The 26,709-nt window shown below is 40.8% G+C and overlaps 1 protein-coding gene and 1 long non-coding RNA gene across 12 annotated transcripts in view; both read right to left on the bottom strand.

Annotated features, from left to right (window-relative positions):
- Positions 1 to 461: 461 nt before the first annotated feature.
- On the bottom strand, positions 462 to 19,065 carry LOC127924140 (uncharacterized). Of its 11 annotated transcripts, XR_008116908.1 has the most exons (7): positions 4,755 to 4,996; positions 4,233 to 4,290; positions 3,956 to 4,013; positions 2,235 to 2,410; positions 1,717 to 1,894; positions 1,133 to 1,306; positions 462 to 658 (listed from the first exon to the last, which is right to left on the bottom strand). It is a non-coding gene; the product is annotated as an uncharacterized LOC127924140 (long non-coding RNA). The 11 variants fall into 11 exon arrangements; XR_008116911.1 differs by lacking the exon at positions 3,956 to 4,013 and having other exon boundaries at positions 2,235 to 2,292; XR_008116912.1 differs by lacking the exons at positions 2,235 to 2,410; positions 3,956 to 4,013; positions 4,233 to 4,290; positions 4,755 to 4,996 and adding exons at positions 5,097 to 5,212; positions 18,833 to 19,065.
- Positions 19,066 to 19,687: 622 nt separating this feature from the next.
- The window catches only part of LOC118383184 (hepatocyte growth factor-regulated tyrosine kinase substrate), a 62,419-nt gene continuing 55,397 nt past the window's right edge, over positions 19,688 to 26,709 (bottom strand). The window contains exons 17-18 of the mRNA XM_052508586.1: positions 25,485 to 25,653; positions 19,688 to 19,878 (exon numbers count right to left, since the gene is read on the bottom strand). Coding sequence (XP_052364546.1) covers positions 19,703 to 19,878; positions 25,485 to 25,653 — 345 coding nt within the window. The 3' untranslated portion in view covers positions 19,688 to 19,702. The remainder of the gene's footprint in view (positions 19,879 to 25,484; positions 25,654 to 26,709) is intronic.

Raw genomic sequence — 26,709 nt, 5'->3', positions numbered from 1 at the left:
GTTTATGATCTATGTATAGTCACTAACTCTACCTACATGTACACTGCTGCTACTCTCTTAACTTACCTAATGTACACTGCTACCTACTATGTATAGTCACTAACTCTACCTACATGTACACTGCTGCTACTCTCTGTTTATGATCTATGTATAGTCACTTTAACTCTACCTACATGTACAGTGCTGCTACTCTCTGTTTATGATCTATGTATAGTCACTTTAACTCTACCTACATGTACACTGCTGCTACTCTCTGTTTATGATCTATGTATAGTCACTTTAACTCTACCTACATGTACACTGCTGCTACTCTCTGTTTATGATCTATGTATAGTCACTAACTCTACCTACATGTACACTGCTGCTACTCTCTGTTTATGATCTATGTATAGTCACTAACTCTACCTACATGTACACTGCTGCTACATGATCTACACTGCTGCTACTACTCTGTTTATGATCTATGTATAGTCACTAACTCTACCTACATGTACACTGCTGCTACTCTCTGTTTATGATCTATGTATAGTCACTAACTCTACCTACATGTACACTGCTGCTACTCTCTGTTTATGATCTATGTATAGTCACTAACTCTACCTACATGTCCACTGCTGCTACTCTCTGTTTATGATCTATGTATAGTCACTAACTCTACCTACATGTACACTGCTGCTACTCTCTGTTTATGATCTATGTATAGTCACTTTAACTCTACCTACATGTACACTGCTGCTACTTTAACTCTGTTTATCTCTGTGATCTATGTATAGTCACTAACTCTACCTACATGTCCACTGCTGCTACTCTCTGTTCATGATCTATGTATAGTCACTAACTCTACCTACATGTACACTGCTGCTACTCTCTGTTTATGATCTATGTATAGTCACTTTAACTCTACCTACATGTACACTGCTGCTACTCTCTGTTTATGATCTATGTATAGTCACTTTAACTCTACCTACATGTCCACTGCTGCTACTCTCTGTTCATGATCTATGTATAGTCACTAACTCTACCTACATGTCCACTGCTGCTACTCTCTGTTTATGATCTATGTATAGTCACTTTAACTCTACCTACATGTCCACTGCTATGTTTATGATCTATGTATAGTCACTAACTCTACCTACATGTCCACTGCTGCTACTCTCTGTTTATGATCTATGTATAGTCACTAACTCTACCTACATGTACACTGCTGCTACTCTCTGTTTATGATCTATGTATAGTCACTAACTCTACCTACATGTCCACTGCTGCTACTCTCTGTTTATGATCTATGTATAGTCACTAACTCTACCTACATGTACACTGCTGCTACTCTCTGTTTATGATCTATGTATAGTCACTTTAACTCTACCTACATGTCCACTGCTGCTACTCTCTGTTTATGATCTATGTATAGTCACTAACTCTACCTACATGTACACTGCTGCTACTCTCTGTTTATGATCTATGTATAGTCACTTTAACTCTACCTACATGTACACTGCTGCTACTCTCTGTTTATGATCTATGTATAGTCACTAACTCTACCTACATGTACACTGCTGCTACTCTCTGTTTATGATCTATGTATAGTCACTAACTCTACCTACATGTACACTGCTGCTACTCTCTGTTTATGATCTATGTATAGTCACTAACTCTACCTACATGTACACTGCTGCTACTCTCTGTTTATGATCTATGTATAGTCACTAACTCTACCTACATGTCCACTGCTGCTACTCTCTGTTTATGATCTATGTATAGTCACTAACTCTACCTACATGTCCACTGCTGCTACTCTCTGTTTATGATCTATGTATAGTCACTTTAACTCTACCTACATGTCCACTGCTGCTACTCTCTGTTTATGATCTATGTATAGTCACTTTAACTCTACCTACATGTACACTGCTGCTACTCTCTGTTTATGATCTATGTATAGTCACTTTAACTCTACCTACATGTACACTGCTGCTACTCTCTGTTTATGATCTATGTATAGTCACTAACTCTACCTACATGTACACTGCTGCTACTCTCTGTTTATGATCTATGTATAGTCACTAACTCTACCTACATGTACACTGCTGCTACTCTCTGTTTATGATCTATGTATAGTCACTAACTCTACCTACATGTACACTGCTGCTACTCTACTATGTATAGTCACTAACTCTACCTACATGTACACTGCTGCTACTCTCTGTTTATGATCTATGTATAGTCACTAACTCTACCTACATGTACACTGCTGCTACTCTCTGTTTATGATCTATGTATAGTCACTAACTCTACCTACATGTCCACTGCTGCTACTCTCTGTTTATGATCTATGTATAGTCACTTTAACTCTACCTACATGTACACTGCTGCTACTCTCTGTTTATGATCTATGTATAGTCACTAACTCTACCTACATGTCCACTGCTGCTACTCTCTGTTTATGATCTATGTATAGTCACTACTTAACTCTACCTACATGTCCACTGCTGCTACTCTCTGTTTATGATCTATGTATAGTCACTAACTCTACCTACATGTACATGTGCTACACTATGTATAGTCACTAACTCTACCTACATGTCCACGGCTGTTCTGTTTATGATCTATGTATAGTCACTAACTCTACCTACATGTACACTGCTGCTACTCTCTGTTTATGATCTATGTATAGTCACTTTAACTCTCTGCCTACATGTACACTGCTGCTACTCTCTGTTTATGATCTATGTATAGTCACTAACTCTACCTACATGTACACTGCTGCTACTCTCTGTTTATGATCTATGTATAGTCACTAACTCTACCTACATGTACACTGCTGCTACTCTCTGTTTATGATCTATGTATAGTCACTAACTCTACCTACATGTACACTGCTGCTACTCTCTGTTTATGATCTATGTATAGTCACTTTAACTAACTCTACCTACATGTACACTGCTACTACATGTACACTCTGTTTATGATCTATGTATAGTCACTAACTCTACCTACATGTACACTGCTGCTACTCTCTGTTTATGATCTATGTATAGTCACTAACTCTACCTACATGTACACTGCTGCTACTCTCTGTTTATGATCTATGTATAGTCACTAACTCTACCTACATGTACACTGCTGCTACTCTCTGTTTATGATCTATGTATAGTCACTAACTCTACCTACATGTACACTGCTGCTACTCTCTGTTTATGATCTATGTATAGTCACTAACTCTACCTACATGTACACTGCTGCTACTCTCTGTTTATGATCTATGTATAGTCACTTTAACTCTACCTACATGTACACTGCTGCTACTCTCTGTTTATGATCTATGTATAGTCACTAACTCTACCTACATGTACACTGCTGCTACTCTCTGTTTATGATCTATGTATAGTCACTAACTCTACCTACATGTACACTGCTGCTACTCTCTGTTTATGATCTATGTATAGTCACTTTAACTCTACCTACATGTACACTGCTGCTACTCTCTGTTTATGATCTATGTATAGTCACTAACTCTACCTACATGTACACTGCTGCTACTCTCTGTTTATGATCTATGTATAGTCACTAACTCTACCTACATGTACACTGCTGCTACTCTCTGTTTATGATCTATGTATAGTCACTAACTCTACCTACATGTACACTGCTGCTACTCTCTGTTTATGATCTATGTATAGTCACTAACTCTACCTACATGTCCACTGCTGCTACTCTCTGTTTATGATCTATGTATAGTCACTTTAACTCTACCTACATGTACACTGCTGCTACTCTCTGTTTATGATCTATGTATAGTCACTTTAACTCTACCTACATGTACACTGCTGCTACTCTCTGTTTATGATCTATGTATAGTCACTAACATGTACTACCTATGATCATGTCACAACTCTACCTACATGTACACTGCTGCTACTCTCTGTTTATGATCTATGTATAGTCACTTTAACTCTACCTACATGTCCACTGCTGCTACTCTCTGTTTATGATCTATGTATAGTCACTAACTCTACCTACATGTACACTGCTGCTACTCTCTGTTTATGATCTATGTATAGTCACTAACTCTACCTACATGTACACTGCTGCTACCTTTATGATCTATGTACACTACCTACATGTACTGCTGCTACTCTCTGTTTATGATCTATGTATAGTCACTTTAACTCTACCTACATGTACACTGCTGCTACTCTCTGTTTATGATCTATGTATAGTCACTTTAACTCTACCTACATGTCCACTGCTGCTACTCTCTGTTTATGATCTATGTATAGTCACTAACTCTACCTACATGTCCACTGCTGCTACTCTCTGTTTATGATCTATGTATAGTCACTTTAACTCTACCTACATGTACACTGCTGCTACTCTCTGTTTATGATCTATGTATAGTCACTAACTCTACCTACATGTACACTGCTGCTACTCTCTGTTTATGATCTATGTATAGTCACTAACTCTACCTACATGTACACTGCTGCTACTCTCTGTTTATGATCTATGTATAGTCACTTTAACTCTACCTACATGTACACTGCTGCTACTCTCTGTTTATGATCTATGTATAGTCACTAACTCTACCTACATGTACACTGCTGCTACTCTCTGTTTATGATCTATGTATAGTCACTTTAACTCTACCTACATGTCCACTGCTGCTACTCTCTGTTTATGATCTATGTATAGTCACTAACTCTACCTACATGTACACTGCTGCTACTCTCTGATCTATGTATAGTCACTAACTCTACCTACATGTCCACTGCTGCTACTCTCTGTTTATGATCTATGTATAGTCACTAACTCTACCTACATGTACACTGCTGCTACTCTCTGTTTATGATCTATGTATAGTCACTAACTCTACCTACATGTACACTGCTGCTACTCTCTGTTTATGATCTATGTATAGTCACTAACTCTACCTACATGTACACTGCTGCTACTCTCTGTTTATGATCTATGTATAGTCACTTTAACTCTACCTACATGTACACTGCTGCTACTATGATCTATGTATAGTCACTAACTCTACCTACATGTACACTGCTGCTACTCTCTGTTTATGATCTATGTATAGTCACTAACTCTACCTACATGTACACTGCTGCTACTCTCTGTTTATGATCTATGTATAGTCACTAACTCTACCTACATGTCCACTGCTGCTACTCTCTGTTTATGATCTATGTATAGTCACTAACTCTACCTACATGTACACTGCTGCTACTCTCTGTTTATGATCTATGTATAGTCACTAACTCTACCTACATGTACACTGCTGCTACTCTCTGTTTATGATCTATGTATAGTCACTAACTCTACCTACATGTACACTGCTGCTACTCTCTGTTTATGATCTATGTATAGTCACTAACTCTACCTACATGTACACTGCTGCTACTCTCTGTTTATGATCTATGTATAGTCACTAACTCTACCTACATGTACACTGCTGCTACTCTCTGTTTATGATCTATGTATAGTCACTAACTCTACCTACATGTACACTGCTGCTACTCTCTGTTTATGATCTATGTATAGTCACTTTAACTCTACCTACATGTACACTGCTGCTACTCTCTGTTTATGATCTATGTATAGTCACTTTAACTCTACCTACATGTACACTGCTGCTACTCTCTGTTTATGATCTATGTATAGTCACTAACTCTACCTACATGTACACTGCTGCTACTCTCTGTTTATGATCTATGTATAGTCACTAACTCTACCTACATGTACACTGCTGCTACTCTCTGTTTATGATCTATGTATAGTCACTAACTCTACCTACATGTACACTGCTGCTACTCTCTGTTTATGATCTATGTATAGTCACTAACTCTACCTACATGTACACTGCTGCTACTCTCTGTTTATGATCTATGTATAGTCACTAACTCTACCTACATGTACACTGCTGCTACTCTCTGTTTATGATCTATGTATAGTCACTAACTCTACCTACATGTACACTGCTGCTACTCTCTGTTTATGATCTATGTATAGTCACTTTAACTCTACCTACATGTACACTGCTGCTACTCTCTGTTTATGATCTATGTATAGTCACTAACTCTACCTACATGTACACTGCTGCTACTCTCTGTTTATGATCTATGTATAGTCACTAACTCTACCTACATGTACACTGCTGCTACTCTCTGTTTATGATCTATGTATAGTCACTTTAACTCTACCTACATGTACACTGCTGCTACTGTTTATGATCTATGTATAGTCACTTTAACTCTACCTACATGTACACTGCTGCTACTCTCTGTTTATGATCTATGTATAGTCACTAACTCTACCTACATGTACACTGCTGCTACTCTCTGTTTATGATCTATGTATAGTCACTAACTCTACCTACATGTACACTGCTGCTACTCTCTGTTTATGATCTATGTATAGTCACTAACTCTACCTACATGTACACTGCTGCTACTCTCTGTTTATGATCTATGTATAGTCACTAACTCTACCTACATGTACACTGCTGCTACTCTCTGTTTATGATCTATGTATAGTCACTAACTCTACCTACATGTCCACTGCTGCTACTCTCTGTTTATGATCTATGTATAGTCACTTTAACTCTACCTACATGTACACTGCTGCTACTCTCTGTTTATGATCTATGTATAGTCACTTTAACTCTACCTACATGTCCACTGCTGCTACTCTCTGTTTATGATCTATGTATAGTCACTAACTCTACCTACATGTACACTGCTGCTACTCTCTGTTTATGATCTATGTATAGTCACTTTAACTCTACCTACATGTACACTGCTGCTACTCTCTGTTTATGATCTATGTATAGTCACTAACTCTACCTACATGTACACTGCTGCTACTCTCTGTTTATGATCTATGTATAGTCACTAACTCTACCTACATGTACACTGCTGCTACTCTCTGTTTATGATCTATGTATAGTCACTAACTCTACCTACATGTACACTGCTGCTACTCTCTGTTTATGATCTATGTATAGTCACTAACTCTACCTACATGTACACTGCTGCTACTCTCTGTTTATGATCTATGTATAGTCACTAACTCTACCTACATGTACACTGCTGCTACTCTCTGTTTATGATCTATGTATAGTCACTAACTCTACCTACATGTACACTGCTGCTACTCTCTGTTTATGATCTATGTATAGTCACTAACTCTACCTACATGTACACTGCTGCTACTCTCTGTTTATGATCTATGTATAGTCACTAACTCTACCTACATGTACACTGCTGCTACTCTCTGTTTATGATCTATGTATAGTCACTAACTCTACCTACATGTACACTGCTGCTACTCTCTGTTTATGATCTATGTATAGTCACTTTAACTCTACCTACATGTACACTGCTGCTACTCTCTGTTTATGATCTATGTATAGTCACTAACTCTACCTACATGTACACTGCTGCTACTCTCTGTTTATGATCTATGTATAGTCATGATCTATGTATACACTCTCTACCTACATGTACACTGCTGCTACTCTCTGTTTATGATCTATGTATAGTCACTAACTCTACCTACATGTACACTGCTGCTACTCTCTGTTTATGATCTATGTATAGTCACTAACTCTACCTACATGTACACTGCTGCTATGTTTATGATCTATGTATAGTCACTAACTCTACCTACATGTACACTGCTGCTACTCTCTGTTTATGATCTATGTATAGTCACTAACTCTACCTACATGTACACTGCTGCTACTCTCTGTTTATGATCTATGTATAGTCACTAACTCTACCTACATGTACACTGCTGCTACTCTCTGTTTATGATCTATGTATAGTCACTTTAACTCTACCTACATGTCCACTGCTGCTACTCTCTGTTTATGATCTATGTATAGTCACTTTAACTCTACCTACATGTACACTGCTGCTACTCTCTGTTTATGATCTATGTATAGTCACTAACTCTACCTACATGTACACTGCTGCTACTCTCTGTTTATGATCTATGTATAGTCACTAACTCTACCTACATGTACACTGCTGCTACTCTCTGTTTATGATCTATGTATAGTCACTTTAACTCTACCTACATGTACACTGCTGCTACTCTCTGTTTATGATCTATGTATAGTCACTAACTCTACCTACATGTACACTGCTGCTACTCTCTGTTTATGATCTATGTATAGTCACTAACTCTACCTACATGTACACTGCTGCTACTCTCTGTTTATGATCTATGTATAGTCACTAACTCTACCTACATGTACACTGCTGCTACATGATCTATGTATAGTCACTAACTCTACCTACATGTACACTGCTGTTTATGATCTATGTATAGTCACTAACTCTACCTACATGTACACTGCTGCTACTCTCTGTTTATGATCTATGTATAGTCACTAACTCTACCTACATGTACACTGCTGCTACTCTCTGTTTATGATCTATGTATAGTCACTTTAACTCTACCTACATGTACACTGCTGCTACTCTCTGTTTATGATCTATGTATAGTCACTTTAACTCTACCTACATGTACACTGCTGCTACTCTCTGTTTATGATCTATGTATAGTCACTAACTCTACCTACATGTACACTGCTGCTACTCTCTGTTTATGATCTATGTATAGTCACTTTAACTCTACCTACATGTACACTGCTGCTACTCTCTGTTTATGATCTATGTATAGTCACTAACTCTACCTACATGTACACTGCTGCTACTCTCTGTTTATGATCTATGTATAGTCACTAACTCTACCTACATGTACACTGCTGCTACTCTCTGTTTATGATCTATGTATAGTCACTTTAACTCTACCTACATGTACACTGCTGCTACTCTCTGTTTATGATCTATGTATAGTCACTAACTCTACCTACATGTACACTGCTGCTACTCTCTGTTTATGATCTATGTATAGTCACTTTAACTCTACCTACATGTACACTGCTGCTACTCTCTGTTTATGATCTATGTATAGTCACTAACTCTACCTACATGTACACTGCTGCTACTCTCTGTTTATGATCTATGTATAGTCACTAACTCTACCTACATGTACACTGCTGCTACTACTCTGTTTATGATCTATGTATAGTCACTAACTCTACCTACATGTACACTGCTGCTACTCTCTGTTTATGATCTATGTATAGTCACTAACTCTACCTACATGTACACTGCTGCTACTCTCTGTTTATGATCTATGTATAGTCACTAACTCTACCTACATGTACACTGCTGCTACTCTCTGTTTATGATCTATGTATAGTCACTTTAACTCTACCTACATGTACACTGCTGCTACTCTCTGTTTATGATCTATGTATAGTCACTAACTCTACCTACATGTACACTGCTGCTACTCTCTGTTTATGATCTATGTATAGTCACTAACTCTAATGTACACTGCTGCTACTCTCTGTTTATGATCTATGTATAGTCACTAACATGTACACTGCTGCTACTCTCTGTTTATGATCTATGTATAGTCACTAACTCTACCTACATGTACACTGCTGCTACTCTCTGTTTATGATCTATGTATAGTCACTAACTCTACCTACATGTACACTGCTGCTACTCTCTGTTTATGATCTATGTATAGTCACTAACTCTACCTACATGTACACTGCTGCTACTCTCTGTTTATGATCTATGTATAGTCACTAACTCTACCTACATGTACACTGCTGCTACTCTCTGTTTATGATCTATGTATAGTCACTAACTCTACCTACATGTACACTGCTGCTACTCTCTGTTTATGATCTATGTATAGTCACTAACTCTACCTACATGTACACTGCTGCTACTCTCTGTTTATGATCTATGTATAGTCACTTTAACTCTACCTACATGTACACTGCTGCTACTCTCTGTTTATGATCTATGTATAGTCACTAACTCTACCTACATGTACACTGCTGCTACTCTCTGTTTATGATCTATGTATAGTCACTAACTCTACCTACATGTACACTGCTGCTACTCTCTGTTTATGATCTATGTATAGTCACTAACTCTACCTACATGTACACTGCTGCTACTCTCTGTTTATGATCTATGTATAGTCACTAACTCTACCTACATGTACACTGCTGCTACTCTCTGTTTATGATCTATGTATAGTCACTAACTCTACCTACATGTACACTGCTGCTACTCTCTGTTTATGATCTATGTATAGTCACTAACTCTACCTACATGTACACTGCTGCTACTCTCTGTTTATGATCTATGTATAGTCACTTTAACTCTACCTACATGTACACTGCTGCTACTCTCTGTTTATGATCTATGTATAGTCACTAACTCTACCTACATGTACACTGCTGCTACTCTCTGTTTATGATCTATGTATAGTCACTAACTCTACCTACATGTACACTGCTGCTACTCTCTGTTTATGATCCATGTATAGTCACTTTAACTCTACCTACATGTACACTGCTGCTACTCTCTGTTTATGATCTATGTATAGTCACTTTAACTCTACCTACATGTACACTGCTGCTACTCTCTGTTTATGATCTATGTATAGTCACTAACTCTACCTACATGTACACTGCTGCTACTCTCTGTTTATGATCTATGTATAGTCACTTTAACTCTACCTACATGTACACTGCTGCTACTCTCTGTTTATGATCTATGTATAGTCACTAACTCTACCTACATGTACACTGCTGCTACTCTCTGTTTATGATCTATGTATAGTCACTAACTCTACCTACATGTACACTGCTGCTACTCTCTGTTTATGATCTATGTATAGTCACTTTAACTCTACCTACATGTACACTGCTGCTACTCTCTGTTTATGATCTATGTATAGTCACTTTAACTCTACCTACATGTACACTGCTGCTACTCTCTGTTTATGATCTATGTATAGTCACTAACTCTACCTACATGTACACTGCTGCTACTCTCTGTTTATGATCTATGTATAGTCACTAACTCTACCTACATGTACACTGCTGCTACTCTCTGTTTATGATCTATGTATAGTCACTTTAACTCTACCTACATGTACACTGCTGCTACTCTCTGTTTATGATCTATGTATAGTCACTTTAACTCTACCTACATGTACACTGCTGCTACTCTCTGTTTATGATCTATGTATAGTCACTAACTCTACCTACATGTACACTGCTGCTACTCTCTGTTTATGATCTATGTATAGTCACTTTAACTCTACCTACATGTACACTGCTGCTACTCTCTGTTTATGATCTATGTATAGTCACTTTAACTCTACCTACATGTACACTGCTGCTACTCTCTGTTTATGATCTATGTATAGTCACTAACTCTACCTACATGTACACTGCTGCTACTCTCTGTTTATGATCCATGTATAGTCACTAACTCTCCTACATGTACACTGCTGCTACTCTCTGTTTATGATCTATGTATAGTCACTAACTCTACCTACATGTACACTGCTGCTACTCTCTGTTTATGATCTATGTATAGTCACTAACTCTACCTACATGTACACTGCTGCTACTCTCTGTTTATGATCCATGTATAGTCACTTTAACTCTACCTACATGTACACTGCTGCTACTCTCTGTTTATGATCTATGTATAGTCACTTTAACTCTACCTACATGTACACTGCTGCTACTCTCTGTTTATGATCTATGTATAGTCACTAACTCTACCTACATGTACACTGCTGCTACTCTCTGTTTATGATCTATGTATAGTCACTTTAACTCTACCTACATGTACACTGCTGCTACTCTCTGTTTATGATCTATGTATAGTCACTAACTCTACCTACATGTACACTGCTGCTACTCTCTGTTTATGATCTATGTATAGTCACTTCTACCTACATGTACACTGCTGCTACTCTCTGTTTATGATCTATGTATAGTCACTGCTCTACCTACATGTACACTGCTGCTACTCTCTGTTTATGATCTATGTATAGTCACTTTAACTCTACCTACATGTACACTGCTGCTACTCTCTGTTTATGATCTATGTATAGTCACTAACTCTACCTACATGTACACTGCTGCTACTCTCTGTTTATGATCTATGTATAGTCACTAACTCTACCTACATGTACACTGCTGCTACTCTCTGTTTATGATCTATGTATAGTCACTTTAACTCTACCTACATGTACACTGCTGCTACTCTCTGTTTATGATCTATGTATAGTCACTAACTCTACCTACATGTACACTGCTGCTACTCTCTGTTTATGATCTATGTATAGTCACTAACTCTACCTACATGTACACTGCTGCTACTCTCTGTTTATGATCTATGTATAGTCACTTTAACTCTACCTACATGTCCACTGCTGCTACTCTCTGTTTATGATCTATGTATAGTCACTTTAACTCTACCTACATGTACACTGCTGCTACTCTCTGTTTATGATCTATGTATAGTCACTAACTCTACCTACATGTACACTGCTGCTACTCTCTGTTTATGATCTATGTATAGTCACTAACTCTACCTACATGTACACTGCTGCTACTCTCTGTTTATGATCTATGTATAGTCACTAACTCTACCTACATGTACACTGCTGCTACTCTCTGTTTATGATCTATGTATAGTCACTAACTCTACCTACATGTACACTGCTGCTACTCTCTGTTTATGATCTATGTATAGTCACTAACTCTACCTACATGTACACTGCTGCTACTCTCTGTTTATGATCTATGTATAGTCACTTTAACTCTACCTACATGTACACTGCTGCTACTCTCTGTTTATGATCTATGTATAGTCACTTTAACTCTACCTACATGTACACTGCTGCTACTCTCTGTTTATGATCTATGTATAGTCACTAACTCCACCTACATGTACACTGCTGCTACTCTCTGTTTATGATCTATGTATAGTCACTTTAACTCTACCTACATGTACACTGCTGCTACTCTCTGTTTATGATCTATGTATAGTCACTTTAACTCTACCTACATGTACACTGCTGCTACTCTCTGTTTATGATCTATGTATAGTCACTAACTCTACCTACATGTACACTGCTGCTACTCTCTGTTTATGATCCATGTATAGTCACTAACTCTCCCTACATGTACACTGCTGCTACTCTCTGTTTATGATCTATGTATAGTCACTAACTCTACCTACATGTACACTGCTGCTACTCTCTGTTTATGATCTATGTATAGTCACTAACTCTACCTACATGTACACTGCTGCTACTCTCTGTTTATGATCCATGTATAGTCACTTTAACTCTACCTACATGTACACTGCTGCTACTCTCTGTTTATGATCTATGTATAGTCACTTTAACTCTACCTACATGTACACTGCTGCTACTCTCTGTTTATGATCTATGTATAGTCACTAACTCTACCTACATGTACACTGCTGCTACTCTCTGTTTATGATCTATGTATAGTCACTTTAACTCTACCTACATGTACACTGCTGCTACTCTCTGTTTATGATCTATGTATAGTCACTAACTCTACCTACATGTACACTGCTGCTACTCTCTGTTTATGATCTATGTATAGTCACTAACTCTACCTACATGTACACTGCTGCTACTCTCTGTTTATGATCTATGTATAGTCACTTTAACTCTACCTACATGTACACTGCTGCTACTCTCTGTTTATGATCTATGTATAGTCACTTTAACTCTACCTACATGTACACTGCTGCTACTCTCTGTTTATGATCTATGTATAGTCACTTTAACTCTACCTACATGTACACTGCTGCTACTCTCTGTTTATGATCTATGTATAGTCACTTTAACTCTACCTACATGTACACTGCTGCTACTCTCTGTTTATGATCTATGTATAGTCACTTTAACTCTACCTACATGTACACTGCTGCTACTCTCTGTTTATGATCTATGTATAGTCACTAACTCTACCTACATGTACACTGCTGCTACTCTCTGTTTATGATCTATGTATAGTCACTTTAACTCTACCTACATGTACACTGCTGCTACTCTCTGTTTATGATCTATGTATAGTCACTAACTCTACCTACATGTACACTGCTGCTACTCTCTGTTTATGATCTATGTATAGTCACTAACTCTACCTACATGTACACTGCTGCTACTCTCTGTTTATGATCTATGTATAGTCACTAACTCTACCTACATGTCCACTGCTGCTACTCTCTGTTTATGATCTATGTATAGTCACTTTAACTCTACCTACATGTACACTGCTGCTACTCTCTGTTTATGATCTATGTATAGTCACTAACTCTACCTACATGTACACTGCTGCTACTCTCTGTTTATGATCTATGTATAGTCACTAACTCTACCTACATGTACACTGCTGCTACTCTCTGTTTATGATCTATGTATAGTCACTAACTCTACCTACATGTACACTGCTGCTACTCTCTGTTTATGATCTATGTATAGTCACTAACTCTACCTACATGTACACTGCTGCTACTCTCTGTTTATGCTCTATGTATAGTCACTAACTCTACCTACATGTACACTGCTGCTACTCTCTGTTTATGATCTATGTATAGTCACTTTAACTCTACCTACATGTACACTGCTGCTACTCTCTGTTTATGATCTATGTATAGTCACTAACTCTACCTACATGTACACTGCTGCTACTCTCTGTTTATGATCTATGTATAGTCACTAACTCTACCTACATGTACACTGCTGCTACTCTCTGTTTATGATCTATGTATAGTCACTTTAACTCTACCTACATGTACACTGCTGCTACTCTCTGTTTATGATCTATGTATAGTCACTTTAACTCTACCTACATGTACACTGCTGCTACTCTCTGTTTATTATCTATGTATAGTCACTAACTCTACCTACATGTACACTGCTGCTACTCTCTGTTTATGATCTATGTATAGTCACTAACTCTACCTACATGTACACTGCTGCTACTCTCTGTTTATGATCTATGTATAGTCACTTTAACTCTACCTACATGTACACTGCTGCTACTCTCTGTTTATGATCTATGTATAGTCACTTTAACTCTACCTACATGTACACTGCTGCTACTCTCTGTTTATGATCTATGTATAGTCACTAACTCCACCTACATGTACACTGCTGCTACTCTCTGTTTATGATCTATGTATAGTCACTAACTCTACCTACATGTACACTGCTGCTACTCTCTGTTTATGATCTATGTATAGTCACTTTAACTCTACCTACATGTACACTGCTGCTACTCTCTGTTTATGATCTATGTATAGTCACTAACTCTACCTACATGTACACTGCTGCTACTCTCTGTTTATGATCCATGTATAGTCACTAACTCTACCCTACATGTACACTGCTGCTACTCTCTGTTTATGATCTATGTATAGTCACTAACTCTACCTACATGTACACTGCTGCTACTCTCTGTTTATGATCTATGTATAGTCACTAACTCTACCTACATGTACACTGCTGCTACTCTCTGTTTATGATCTATGTATAGTCACTTTAACTCTACCTACATGTACACTGCTGCTACTCTCTGTTTATGATCTATGTATAGTCACTTTAACTCTACCTACATGTACACTGCTGCTACTCTCTGTTTATGATCTATGTATAGTCACTAACTCTACCTACATGTACACTGCTGCTACTCTCTGTTTATGATCTATGTATAGTCACTTTAACTCTACCTACATGTACACTGCTGCTACTCTCTGTTTATGATCTATGTATAGTCACTAACTCTACCTACATGTACACTGCTGCTACTCTCTGTTTATGATCTATGTATAGTCACTAACTCTACCTACATGTACACTGCTGCTACTCTCTGTTTATGATCTATGTATAGTCACTTTAACTCTACCTACATGTACACTGCTGCTACTCTCTGTTTATGATCTATGTATAGTCACTTTAACTCTACCTACATGTACACTGCTGCTACTCTCTGTTTATGATCTATGTATAGTCACTAACTCTACCTACATGTACACTGCTGCTACTCTCTGTTTATGATCTATGTATAGTCACTAACTCTACCTACATGTACACTGCTGCTACTCTCTGTTTATGATCTATGTATAGTCACTTTAACTCTACCTACATGTACACTGCTGCTACTCTCTGTTTATGATCTATGTATAGTCACTTTAACTCTACCTACATGTACACTGCTGCTACTCTCTGTTTATGATCTATGTATAGTCACTAACTCTACCTACATGTACACTGCTGCTACTCTCTGTTTATGATCTATGTATAGTCACTAACTCTACCTACATGTACACTGCTGCTACTCTCTGTTTATGATCTATGTATAGTCACTAACTCTACCTACATGTACACTGCTGCTACTCTCTGTTTATGATCTATGTATAGTCACTAACTCTACCTACATGTACACTGCTGCTACTCTCTGTTTATGATCTATGTATAGTCACTAACTCTACCTACATGTACACTGCTGCTACTCTCTGTTTATGATCTATGTATAGTCACTAACTCTACCTACATGTACACTGCTGCTACTCTCTGTTTATGATCTATGTATAGTCACTAACTCTACCTACATGTACACTGCTGCTACTCTCTGTTTATGATCTATGTATAGTCACTAACTCTACCTACATGTACACTGCTGCTACTCTCTGTTTATGATCTATGTATAGTCACTAACTCTACCTACATGTACACTGCTGCTACTCTCTGTTTATGATCTATGTATAGTCACTAACTCTACCTACATGTACACTGCTGCTACTCTCTGTTTATGATCTATGTATAGTCACTAACTCTACCTACATGTACACTGCTGCTACTCTCTGTTTATGATCTATGTATAGTCACTAACTCTACCTACATGTACACTGCTGCTACTCTCTGTTTATGATCTATGTATAGTCACTAACTCTACCTACATGTACACTGCTGCTACTCTCTGTTTATGATCTATGTATAGTCACTAACTCTACCTACATGTACACTGCTGCTACTCTCTGTTTATGATCTATGTATAGTCACTAACTCTACCTACATGTACACTGCTGCTACTCTCTGTTTATGATCTATGTATAGTCACTAACTCTACCTACATGTACACTGCTGCTACTCTCTGTTTATGATCTATGTATAGTCACTAACTCTACCTACATGTACACTGCTGCTACTCTCTGTTTATGATCTATGTATAGTCACTAACTCTACCTACATGTACACTGCTGCTACTCTCTGTTTATGATCTATGTATAGTCACTAACTCTACCTACATGTACACTGCTGCTACTCTCTGTTTATGATCTATGTATAGTCACTAACTCTACCTACATGTACACTGCTGCTACTCTCTGTTTATGATCTATGTATAGTCACTTTAACTCTACCTACATGTACACTGCTGCTACTCTCTGTTTATGATCTATGTATAGTCACTAACTCTACCTACATGTACACTGCTGCTACTCTCTGTTTATGATCTATGTATAGTCACTTTAACTCTACCTACATGTACACTGCTGCTACTCTCTGTTTATGATCTATGTATAGTCACTAACTCTACCTACATGTACACTGCTGCTACTCTCTGTTTATGATCTATGTATAGTCACTTTAACTCTACCTACATGTACACTGCTGCTACTCTCTGTTTATGATCTATGTATAGTCACTAACTCTACCTACATGTACACTGCTGCTACTCTCTGTTTATGATCTATGTATAGTCACTAACTCTACCTACATGTACACTGCTGCTACTCTCTGTTTATGATCTATGTATAGTCACTTTAACTCTACCTACATGTACACTGCTGCTACTCTCTGTTTATGATCTATGTATAGTCACTTTAACTCTACCTACATGTACACTGCTGCTACTCTCTGTTTATGATCTATGTATAGTCACTAACTCTACCTACATGTACACTGCTGCTACTCTCTGTTTATGATCTATGTATAGTCACTAACTCTACCTACATGTACACTGCTGCTACTCTCTGTTTATGATCTATGTATAGTCACTAACTCTACCTACATGTACACTGCTGCTACTCTCTGTTTATGATCTATGTATAGTCACTAACTCTACCTACATGTACACTGCTGCTACTCTCTGTTTATGATCTATGTATAGTCACTAACTCTACCTACATGTACACTGCTGCTACTCTCTGTTTATGATCTATGTATAGTCACTAACTCTACCTACATGTACACTGCTGCTACTCTCTGTTTATGATCTATGTATAGTCACTAACTCTACCTACATGTACACTGCTGCTACTCTCTGTTTATGATCTATGTATAGTCACTAACTCTACCTACATGTACACTGCTGCTACTCTCTGTTTATGATCTATGTATAGTCACTAACTCTACCTACATGTACACTGCTGCTACTCTCTGTTTATGATCTATGTATAGTCACTAACTCTACCTACATGTACACTGCTGCTACTCTCTGTTTATGATCTATGTATAGTCACTAACTCTACCTACATGTACACTGCTGCTACTCTCTGTTTATGATCTATGTATAGTCACTTTAACTCTACCTACATGTACACTGCTGCTACTCTCTGTTTATGATCTATGTATAGTCACTAACTCTACCTACATGTACACTGCTGCTACTCTCTGTTTATGATCTATGTATAGTCACTAACTCTACCTACATGTACACTGCTGCTACTCTCTGTTTATGATCTATGTATAGTCACTAACTCTACCTACATGTACACTGCTGCTACTCTCTGTTTATGATCTATGTATAGTCACTAACTCTACCTACATGTACACTGCTGCTACTCTCTGTTTATGATCTATGTATAGTCACTAACTCTACCTACATGTCCACTGCTGCTACTCTCTGTTTATGATCTATGTATAGTCACTAACTCTACCTACATGTACACTGCTGCTACTCTCTGTTTATGATCTATGTATAGTCACTAACTCTACCTACATGTACACTGCTGCTACTCTCTGTTTATGATCTATGTATAGTCACTTTAACTCTACCTACATGTACACTGCTGCTACTCTCTGTTTATGATCTATGTATAGTCACTAACTCTACCTACATGTACACTGCTGCTACTCTCTGTTTATGATCTATGTATAGTCACTAACTCTACCTACATGTACACTGCTGCTACTCTCTGTTTATGATCTATGTATAGTCACTAACTCTACCTACATGTACACTGCTGCTACTCTCTGTTTATGATCTATGTATAGTCACTAACTCTACCTACATGTACACTGCTGCTACTCTCTGTTTATGATCTATGTATAGTCACTAACTCTACCTACATGTACACTGCTGCTACTCTCTGTTTATGATCTATGTATAGTCACTAACTCTACCTACATGTACACTGCTGCTACTCTCTGTTTATGATCTATGTATAGTCACTAACTCTACCTACATGTCCACTGCTGCTACTCTCTGTTTATGATCTATGTATAGTCACTAACTCTACCTACATGTACACTGCTGCTACTCTCTGTTTATGATCTATGTATAGTCACTAACTCTACCTACATGTACACTGCTGCTACTCTCTGTTTATGATCTATGTATAGTCACTTTAACTCTACCTACATGTACACTGCTGCTACTCTCTGTTTATGATCTATGTATAGTCACTAACTCTACCTACATGTACACTGCTGCTACTCTCTGTTTATGATCTATGTATAGTCACTAACTCTACCTACATGTACGTTTTGTAACAGGCATGACACTCCCCTCTGTTCTCACCTGGTATCCCTGTGTGGGTGTGGGCTGGTAGTTAGAGTAGGCGGGGCTAGTAGTGGGCGGGGCCTGGCCAGGGGGTGCAGGCTGCCCATTGGTTCCTGCAGGCTGGTACATGTACATGTTGGGGTCTGGAGCAGGGAGGCAAACACAGGAGAGTCACGTTACAGAAGGTCAATGTACACAATATATACAGAAGTATGTGGACACCCCTTCAAATTAGTGGATTCATCTATTTCAGCCACACCCACTGCTGACAGGTGTATAAAATCTAGCACACAGCCATGCAATCTCCATAGACAAACATTGGCAGTAGAATGGCCCGTACTGAAGAGCTCAGTGACTTTCAACGTGGCACCGTCATAGGATGCCACCTTTCCAGTCAACTGTAAGTGCTGTTACTGTGAAGTGGAAACGTCTAGGAGCATCAAGCTCACAGAAAAGGGAAAGCTGAGTGCTGAAGCACGTAAAAATCATCTGTCCTCGATTGCAAGACTCACGACCGAGTTCCAAACTGCCTCTGGAAGCAACGTCAGCACAATAACATGAAATGGGTTTCCATGGCCGAGCAGCCGCACACAAGACTAAGATCACCACGCTCAATGGGGTTGGAGGATACCAGGAGAATGATAACAGGTCCAATGGAGAGCGCCAACGGTCATGAAGGAGGAAGTTTAGTGAAGGAGGAATAATGGTGGCAACAGTTTGGGGAAGGCCCTTTCCTGTTTCAGCATGACAAGAGCACAAAGCCAGGTCCATACAGAAACTACCATGCTGGCCCCTAGACTAACTACCATGCTATTCAACTAGACATGCTGGCCCCTAGACTAACTACCATGCTGGCCCCTAGACTAACTACCATGCTATTCAACTAGACATGCTGGCCCCTAGACTAACTACCATGCTATTCAACTAGACATGCTGGCCCCTAGACTAACTACCATGCTGGCCCCTAGACTAACTACCATGCTATTCAACTAGACATGCTGGCCCCTAGACTAACTACCATGCTATTCAACTAGACATGCTGGCCCCTAGACTAACTACCATGCTATTCAACAAGACATGCTGGCCCCTAGACTAACTACCATGCTGGCCCCTAGACTAACTACCATGCTATTCAACTAGACATGCTGGCCCCTAGACTAACTACCATGCTATTCAACTAGACATGCTGGCCCCTAGACTAACTACCATGCTATTCAACTAGACATGCTGGCCCCTAGACTAACTACCATGCTGGCCCCTAGACTAACTACCATGCTATTCAACTAGACATGCTGGCCCCTAGACTAACTACCATGCTGGCCCCTAGACTAACTACCATGCTATTCAACAAGACATGCTGGCCCTAGACTAACTACTATTCAACTATGCTGGTTCAACTACATGCTGGCCCCTAGACTAACTACCATGCTATTCAACTAGACATGCTGGCCCCTAGGCTAACTACCATGCTATTCAACTAGAAATGCTGGCCCCTAGGCTAACTACCATGCTATTCAACAAGACATGCTGGCCCCTAGACTAACTACCATGCTATTCAACTAGACATGCTGGCCCCTAGGCTAACTACCATGCTATTCATGACTGGGTCCCCAGGCTAACTACCATGCTATTCAACTAGAAATGCTGGCCCCTAGACTAACTACCATGCTATTCAACTAGACATGCTGGCCCCTAACTACCATGCTATTCAACCATGCTGGCCCCTAGACTAACTACCATGCTATTCAACTAGACATGCTGGCCCCTAGGCTAACTACCATGCTATTCAACTAGACATGCTGGCCCCTAGGCTAACTACCATGCTATTCAACTAGACATGCTGGCCCCCAGACTAACTACCATGCTATTCAACAAGACATGCTGGCCCCTAGACTAACTACCATGCTAGACTTCAGACTAACTACCATGCTGGCCCCTAGACTAACTACCATGCTATTCAACTAGACATGCTGGCCCCTAGACTAACTACCATGCTGGCCCCTAGACTAACTACCATGCTATTCAACTAGACATGCTGGCCCCTAGACTAACTACCATGCTATTCAACTAGACATGCTGGTCCCTAGACTAACTACCATGCTGGCCCCTAGACTAACTACCATGCTATTCAACTAGACATGCTGGCCCCTAGGCTAACTACCATGCTATTCAACTAGAAATGCTGGCCCCTAGGCTAACTACCATGCTATTCAACTAGACATGCTGGCCCCTAGGCTAACTACCATGCTATTCAACTAGAAATGCTGGCCCCTAGGCTAACTACCATGCTATTCAACTAGACATGCTGGTCCCCAGGCTAACTACCATGCTATTCAACTAGAAATGCTGGCCCCTAGGCTAACTACCATGCTATTCAACTAGACATGCTGGCCCCTAGGCTAACTACCATGCTATTCAACTAGAAATGCTGGCCCCTAGGCTAACTACCATGCTATTCAACTAGAAATGCTGGCCCCTAGGCTAACTACCATGCTATTCAACTAGACATGCTGGCCCCTAGGCTAACTACCATGCTATTCAACTAGACATGATGGCCCCCAGACTAACTACCATGCTATTCAACAAGACATGCTGGCCCCTAGACTAACTACCATGCTGGCCCCTAGACTAACTACCATGCTGGCCCCCAGACTAACTACCATGCTGGCCCCTAGACTAACTACCATGCTATTCAACTAGACATGCTGGCCCTAGACTAACTACCATGCTGTCCCCTAGACTAACTACCATGCTATTCAACAAGACATGCTGGCCCCTAGACTAACTACCATGCTATTCAACTAGACATGCTGGCCCCTAGACTAACTACCATGCTGGCCCCTAGACTAACTACCATGCTATTAAACTAGACATGCTGGCCCCTAGACTAACTACCATGCTATTCAACTAGACATGCTGGCCCCTAGACTAACTACCATGCTGGCCCCTAGACTAACTACCATGCTATTCAACTAGACATGCTGGCTCCTAGACTAACTACCATGCTGGCCCCTAGACTAACTACCATGCTATTCAACTAGACATGCTGGCCCCTAGACTAAGTACCATGCTATTCAACTAGAAATGCTGGTCCCTAGGCTAACTACCATGCTGGCCCCTAGACTAACTACCATGCTATTCAACTAGACATGCTGGCCCCTAGGCTAACTACCATGCTATTCAACTAGAAATGCTGGTCCCTAGGCTAACTACCATGCTATTCAACTAGAAATGCTGGTCCCTAGGCTAACTACCATGCTGGCCCCTAGACTAACTACCATGCTATTCAACTAGAAATGCTGGTCCCTAGACTAACTACCATGCTATTCAACTAGAAATGCTGGTCCCTAGGCTAACTACCATGCTGGCCCCTAGACTAACTACCATGCTATTCAACTAGAAATGCTGGCCCCTAGGCTAACTACCATGCTATTCAACAAGACATGCTGGCCCCTAGGCTAACTACCATGCTATTCAACTAGACATGCTGGCCCCTAGGCTAACTACCATGCTATTCAACTAGACATGCTGGCCCCTAGACTAACTACCATGCTATTCAACAAGACATGCTGGCCCCTAGACTAACTACCATGCTGGCCCCTAGACTAACTACCATGCTGGCCCCCAGACTAACTACCATGCTGGCCCCTAGACTAACTACCATGCTATTCAACTAGACATGCTGGCCACTAGACTAACTACCATGCTGTCCCCTAGACTAACTACCATGCTATTCAACAAGACATGCTGGCCCCTAGACTAACTACCATGCTATTCAACTAGACATGCTGGCCCCTAGACTAACTACCATGCTGGCCGCTAGACTAATTACCATGCTATTAAACTAGACATGCTGGCCCCTAGACTAACTACCATGCTATTCAACTAGACATGCTGGCCCCTAGACTAACTACCATGCTGGCCCCTAGACTAACTACCATGCTATTCAACTAGACATGCTGGCTCCTAGACTAACTACCATGCTGGCCCCTAGACTAACTACCATGCTATTCAACTAGACATGCTGGCCCCTAGACTAAGTACCATGCTATTCAACTAGAAATGCTGGTCCCTAGGCTAACTACCATGCTGGCCCCTAGACTAACTACCATGCTATTCAACTAGACATGCTGGCCCCTAGGCTAACTACCATGCTATTCAACTAGAAATGCTGGTCCCTAGGCTAACTACCATGCTATTCAACTAGAAATGCTGGCCCCTAGACTAACTACCATGCTGGCCCCCAGACTAACTACCATCCTGGCCCCTAGGCTAACTACCATGCTATTCAACTAGAAATGCTGGCCCCTAGACTAACTACCATGCTATTCAACTAGACATGCTGGTCCCCAGGCTAACTACCATGCTATTCAACTAGAAATGCTGGCCCCTAGGCTAACTATCATGCTATTCAATAAGACATGCTGGCCCCTAGACTAACTACCATGCTGGCCCCTAGACTAACTACCATGCTATTCAACTAGACATGCTGGCCCCTAGACTAACTACCATGCTGGCCCCCAGACTAACTACCATGCTATTCAACTAGACATGCTGGCCCCCAGGCTAACTACCATGCTATTCAACTAGAAATGCTGGCCACTAGGCTAATTACCATGCTATTCAACAAGACATGCTGGCCCCCAGACTAACTACCATGCTATTCAACTAGACATGCTGGCCCCTAGACTAACTACCATGCTGGCCCCCAGACTAACTACCATGCTATTCCACTAGACATGCTGGCCCCTAGACTAACTACCATGCTATTCAACTAGACATGCTGGCCCCTAGACTAACTACCATGCTGGCCCCCAGACTAACTACCATCCTGGCCCCTAGGCTAACTACCATGCTATTCAACTAGAAATGCTGGCCCCTAGACTAACTACCATGCTATTCAACTAGACATGCTGGTCCCCAGGCTAACTACCATGCTATTCAACTAGAAATGCTGGCCCCTAGGCTAACTATCATGCTATTCAATAAGACATGCTGGCCCCTAGACTAACTACCATGCTGGCCCCTAGACTAACTACCATGCTATTCAACAAGACATGCTGGCCCCTAGACTAACTACCATGCTGGCCCCTAGACTAACTACCATGCTATTCAACAAGACATGCTGGCCCCCAGACTAACTACCATGCTATTCAACTAGACATGCTGGCCCCTAGACTAACTACCATGCTGGCCCCCAGACTAACTACCATGCTGGCCCCTAGACTAACTACCATGCTATTCAACAAGACATGCTGGCCCCTAGACTAACTACCATGCTGGCCCCTAGACTAACTACCATGCTATTCAACAAGACATGCTGGCCCCTAGACTAACTACCATGCTATTCAACAAGACATGCTGGCCCCCAGACTAACTACCATGCTGGCCCCCAGACTAACTACCATGCTATTCAACTAGACAAGCTGGCCCCTAGACTAACTACCATGCTGGCCCCTAGACTAACTACCATGCTGGCCCCTAGACCAACTACCATGCTGGCCCCCAGACTAACTACCATGCTGGCCCCTAGACTAACTACCATGCTGGCCCCTAGACTAACTACCATGCTGGCCCCCAGACTAACTACCATGCTGGCCCCTAGACTAACTACCATGCTGGCCCCCAGACTAACTACCATGCTGGCCCCCAGACGTACTACCATGCTGGCCCCCAGACGTACTACCATGCTGGCCCCCAGACTAACTACCATGACATGAACATTTGACTCATTGGGGTCTGTACTAACCTGGAGGCATGGCCTGGTACTGTCCTGGTCCAGGCTGGTTCATGTAGACGTTGTGCATGGGCGACCCCTCCACTGACCCTGAGGGGCTAAAGGTGCCTGGGTAACTGGGGGGTCCCCCCGGCTGCCCGTACACCACCCCTCCTGCCACGTTGGGGGGCAAAGACTGCATCTAGGGTGAAAAGGAGAGGAATTTACACAAGAGCTGGACAAAAAGAACAGCCACTAAGGTAAATGCCAGGTGAAACTCCTGCAGCAACCATTTACACAGAACCTCTGTAGACTAACAGTGTCGTGACACGTCTTCCCCAAGGATCTGCTTGAAGACTAAGTCCCCCGTGTGCCGGCCAGAGAGAAGGCCTCCCCGTGTGCCGGCCAGAGAGAAGGCCTCCCCCGTGTGCCGGCCAGAGAGAAGGCCTCCCCCGTGTGCCGGCCAGAGAGAAGGCCTCCCCCGTGTGCCGGCCAGAGAGAAGGCCTCCCCCGTGTGCCGGCCAGAGAGAAGGCCTCCCCCGTGTGCCGGCCAGAGAGAAGGCCTCACCCCGTGTGCCGGCCAGAGAGAAGGCCTCACCCCGTGTGTGACGGCCCTGAATTTTTCTGAACCGTCTCAGTGCAGCTCCTTGCAATAGGGCGCTTTCCTTTAATTCCCAATTAAATAGCCAGCATCAGCTGTGCGAAAGTGGGGTTGTGATGGAGACGTGCATGAGGATGTGTTCAACCCTCAGTTCTGAAGCTTCTCTATTCCGTTTGTTTTGTTGCCGTTAAACGTGTGTTTTGTAGCCTAAGAGTTTACCCAGGATCGGATCCACTCTTCGCGTCCCTGGACTACACCTCTCCGTTCTTCGTGGCCTTTCTCCGCTGGAGATCTATTGGCGGATTGGATTGTCTGACTGACCGACTGACTACCACCTTTTGTATACGGTATTTCATTCATTTGTTTGGATGTGATGTATACTGTGATTTGTGTAGTTAGTGGTAGTTGAGGACTTAATTAAGAGTTGATCCGCTTTAAGGTTCTGTGGTAAAGTAATTGTTATATTGATTGTATGTTTAATACTGGGTTTACGCTACACGGAATGAACGGACAAACATCGCGTGACAAAAGTCACTTGAGTTCACTGAACTCCTTTACCGGGCAGGACTCTTTTAGGCCCGAGGTGACAGGACATTTCTGGAGGAACCAGAACTCATTGTGATATTATTATGTGTGTGTGTAATCATTGTTGTTGCT

The sequence above is a fragment of the Oncorhynchus keta genome, unplaced genomic scaffold (assembly GCF_023373465.1).
Source record: "Oncorhynchus keta strain PuntledgeMale-10-30-2019 unplaced genomic scaffold, Oket_V2 Un_contig_3724_pilon_pilon, whole genome shotgun sequence".
Taxonomy (NCBI): domain Eukaryota; kingdom Metazoa; phylum Chordata; class Actinopteri; order Salmoniformes; family Salmonidae; genus Oncorhynchus; species Oncorhynchus keta.
Note: the sequence above shows the minus strand (reverse complement) of the source record. Positions and strands in the feature narration are given on the sequence as shown.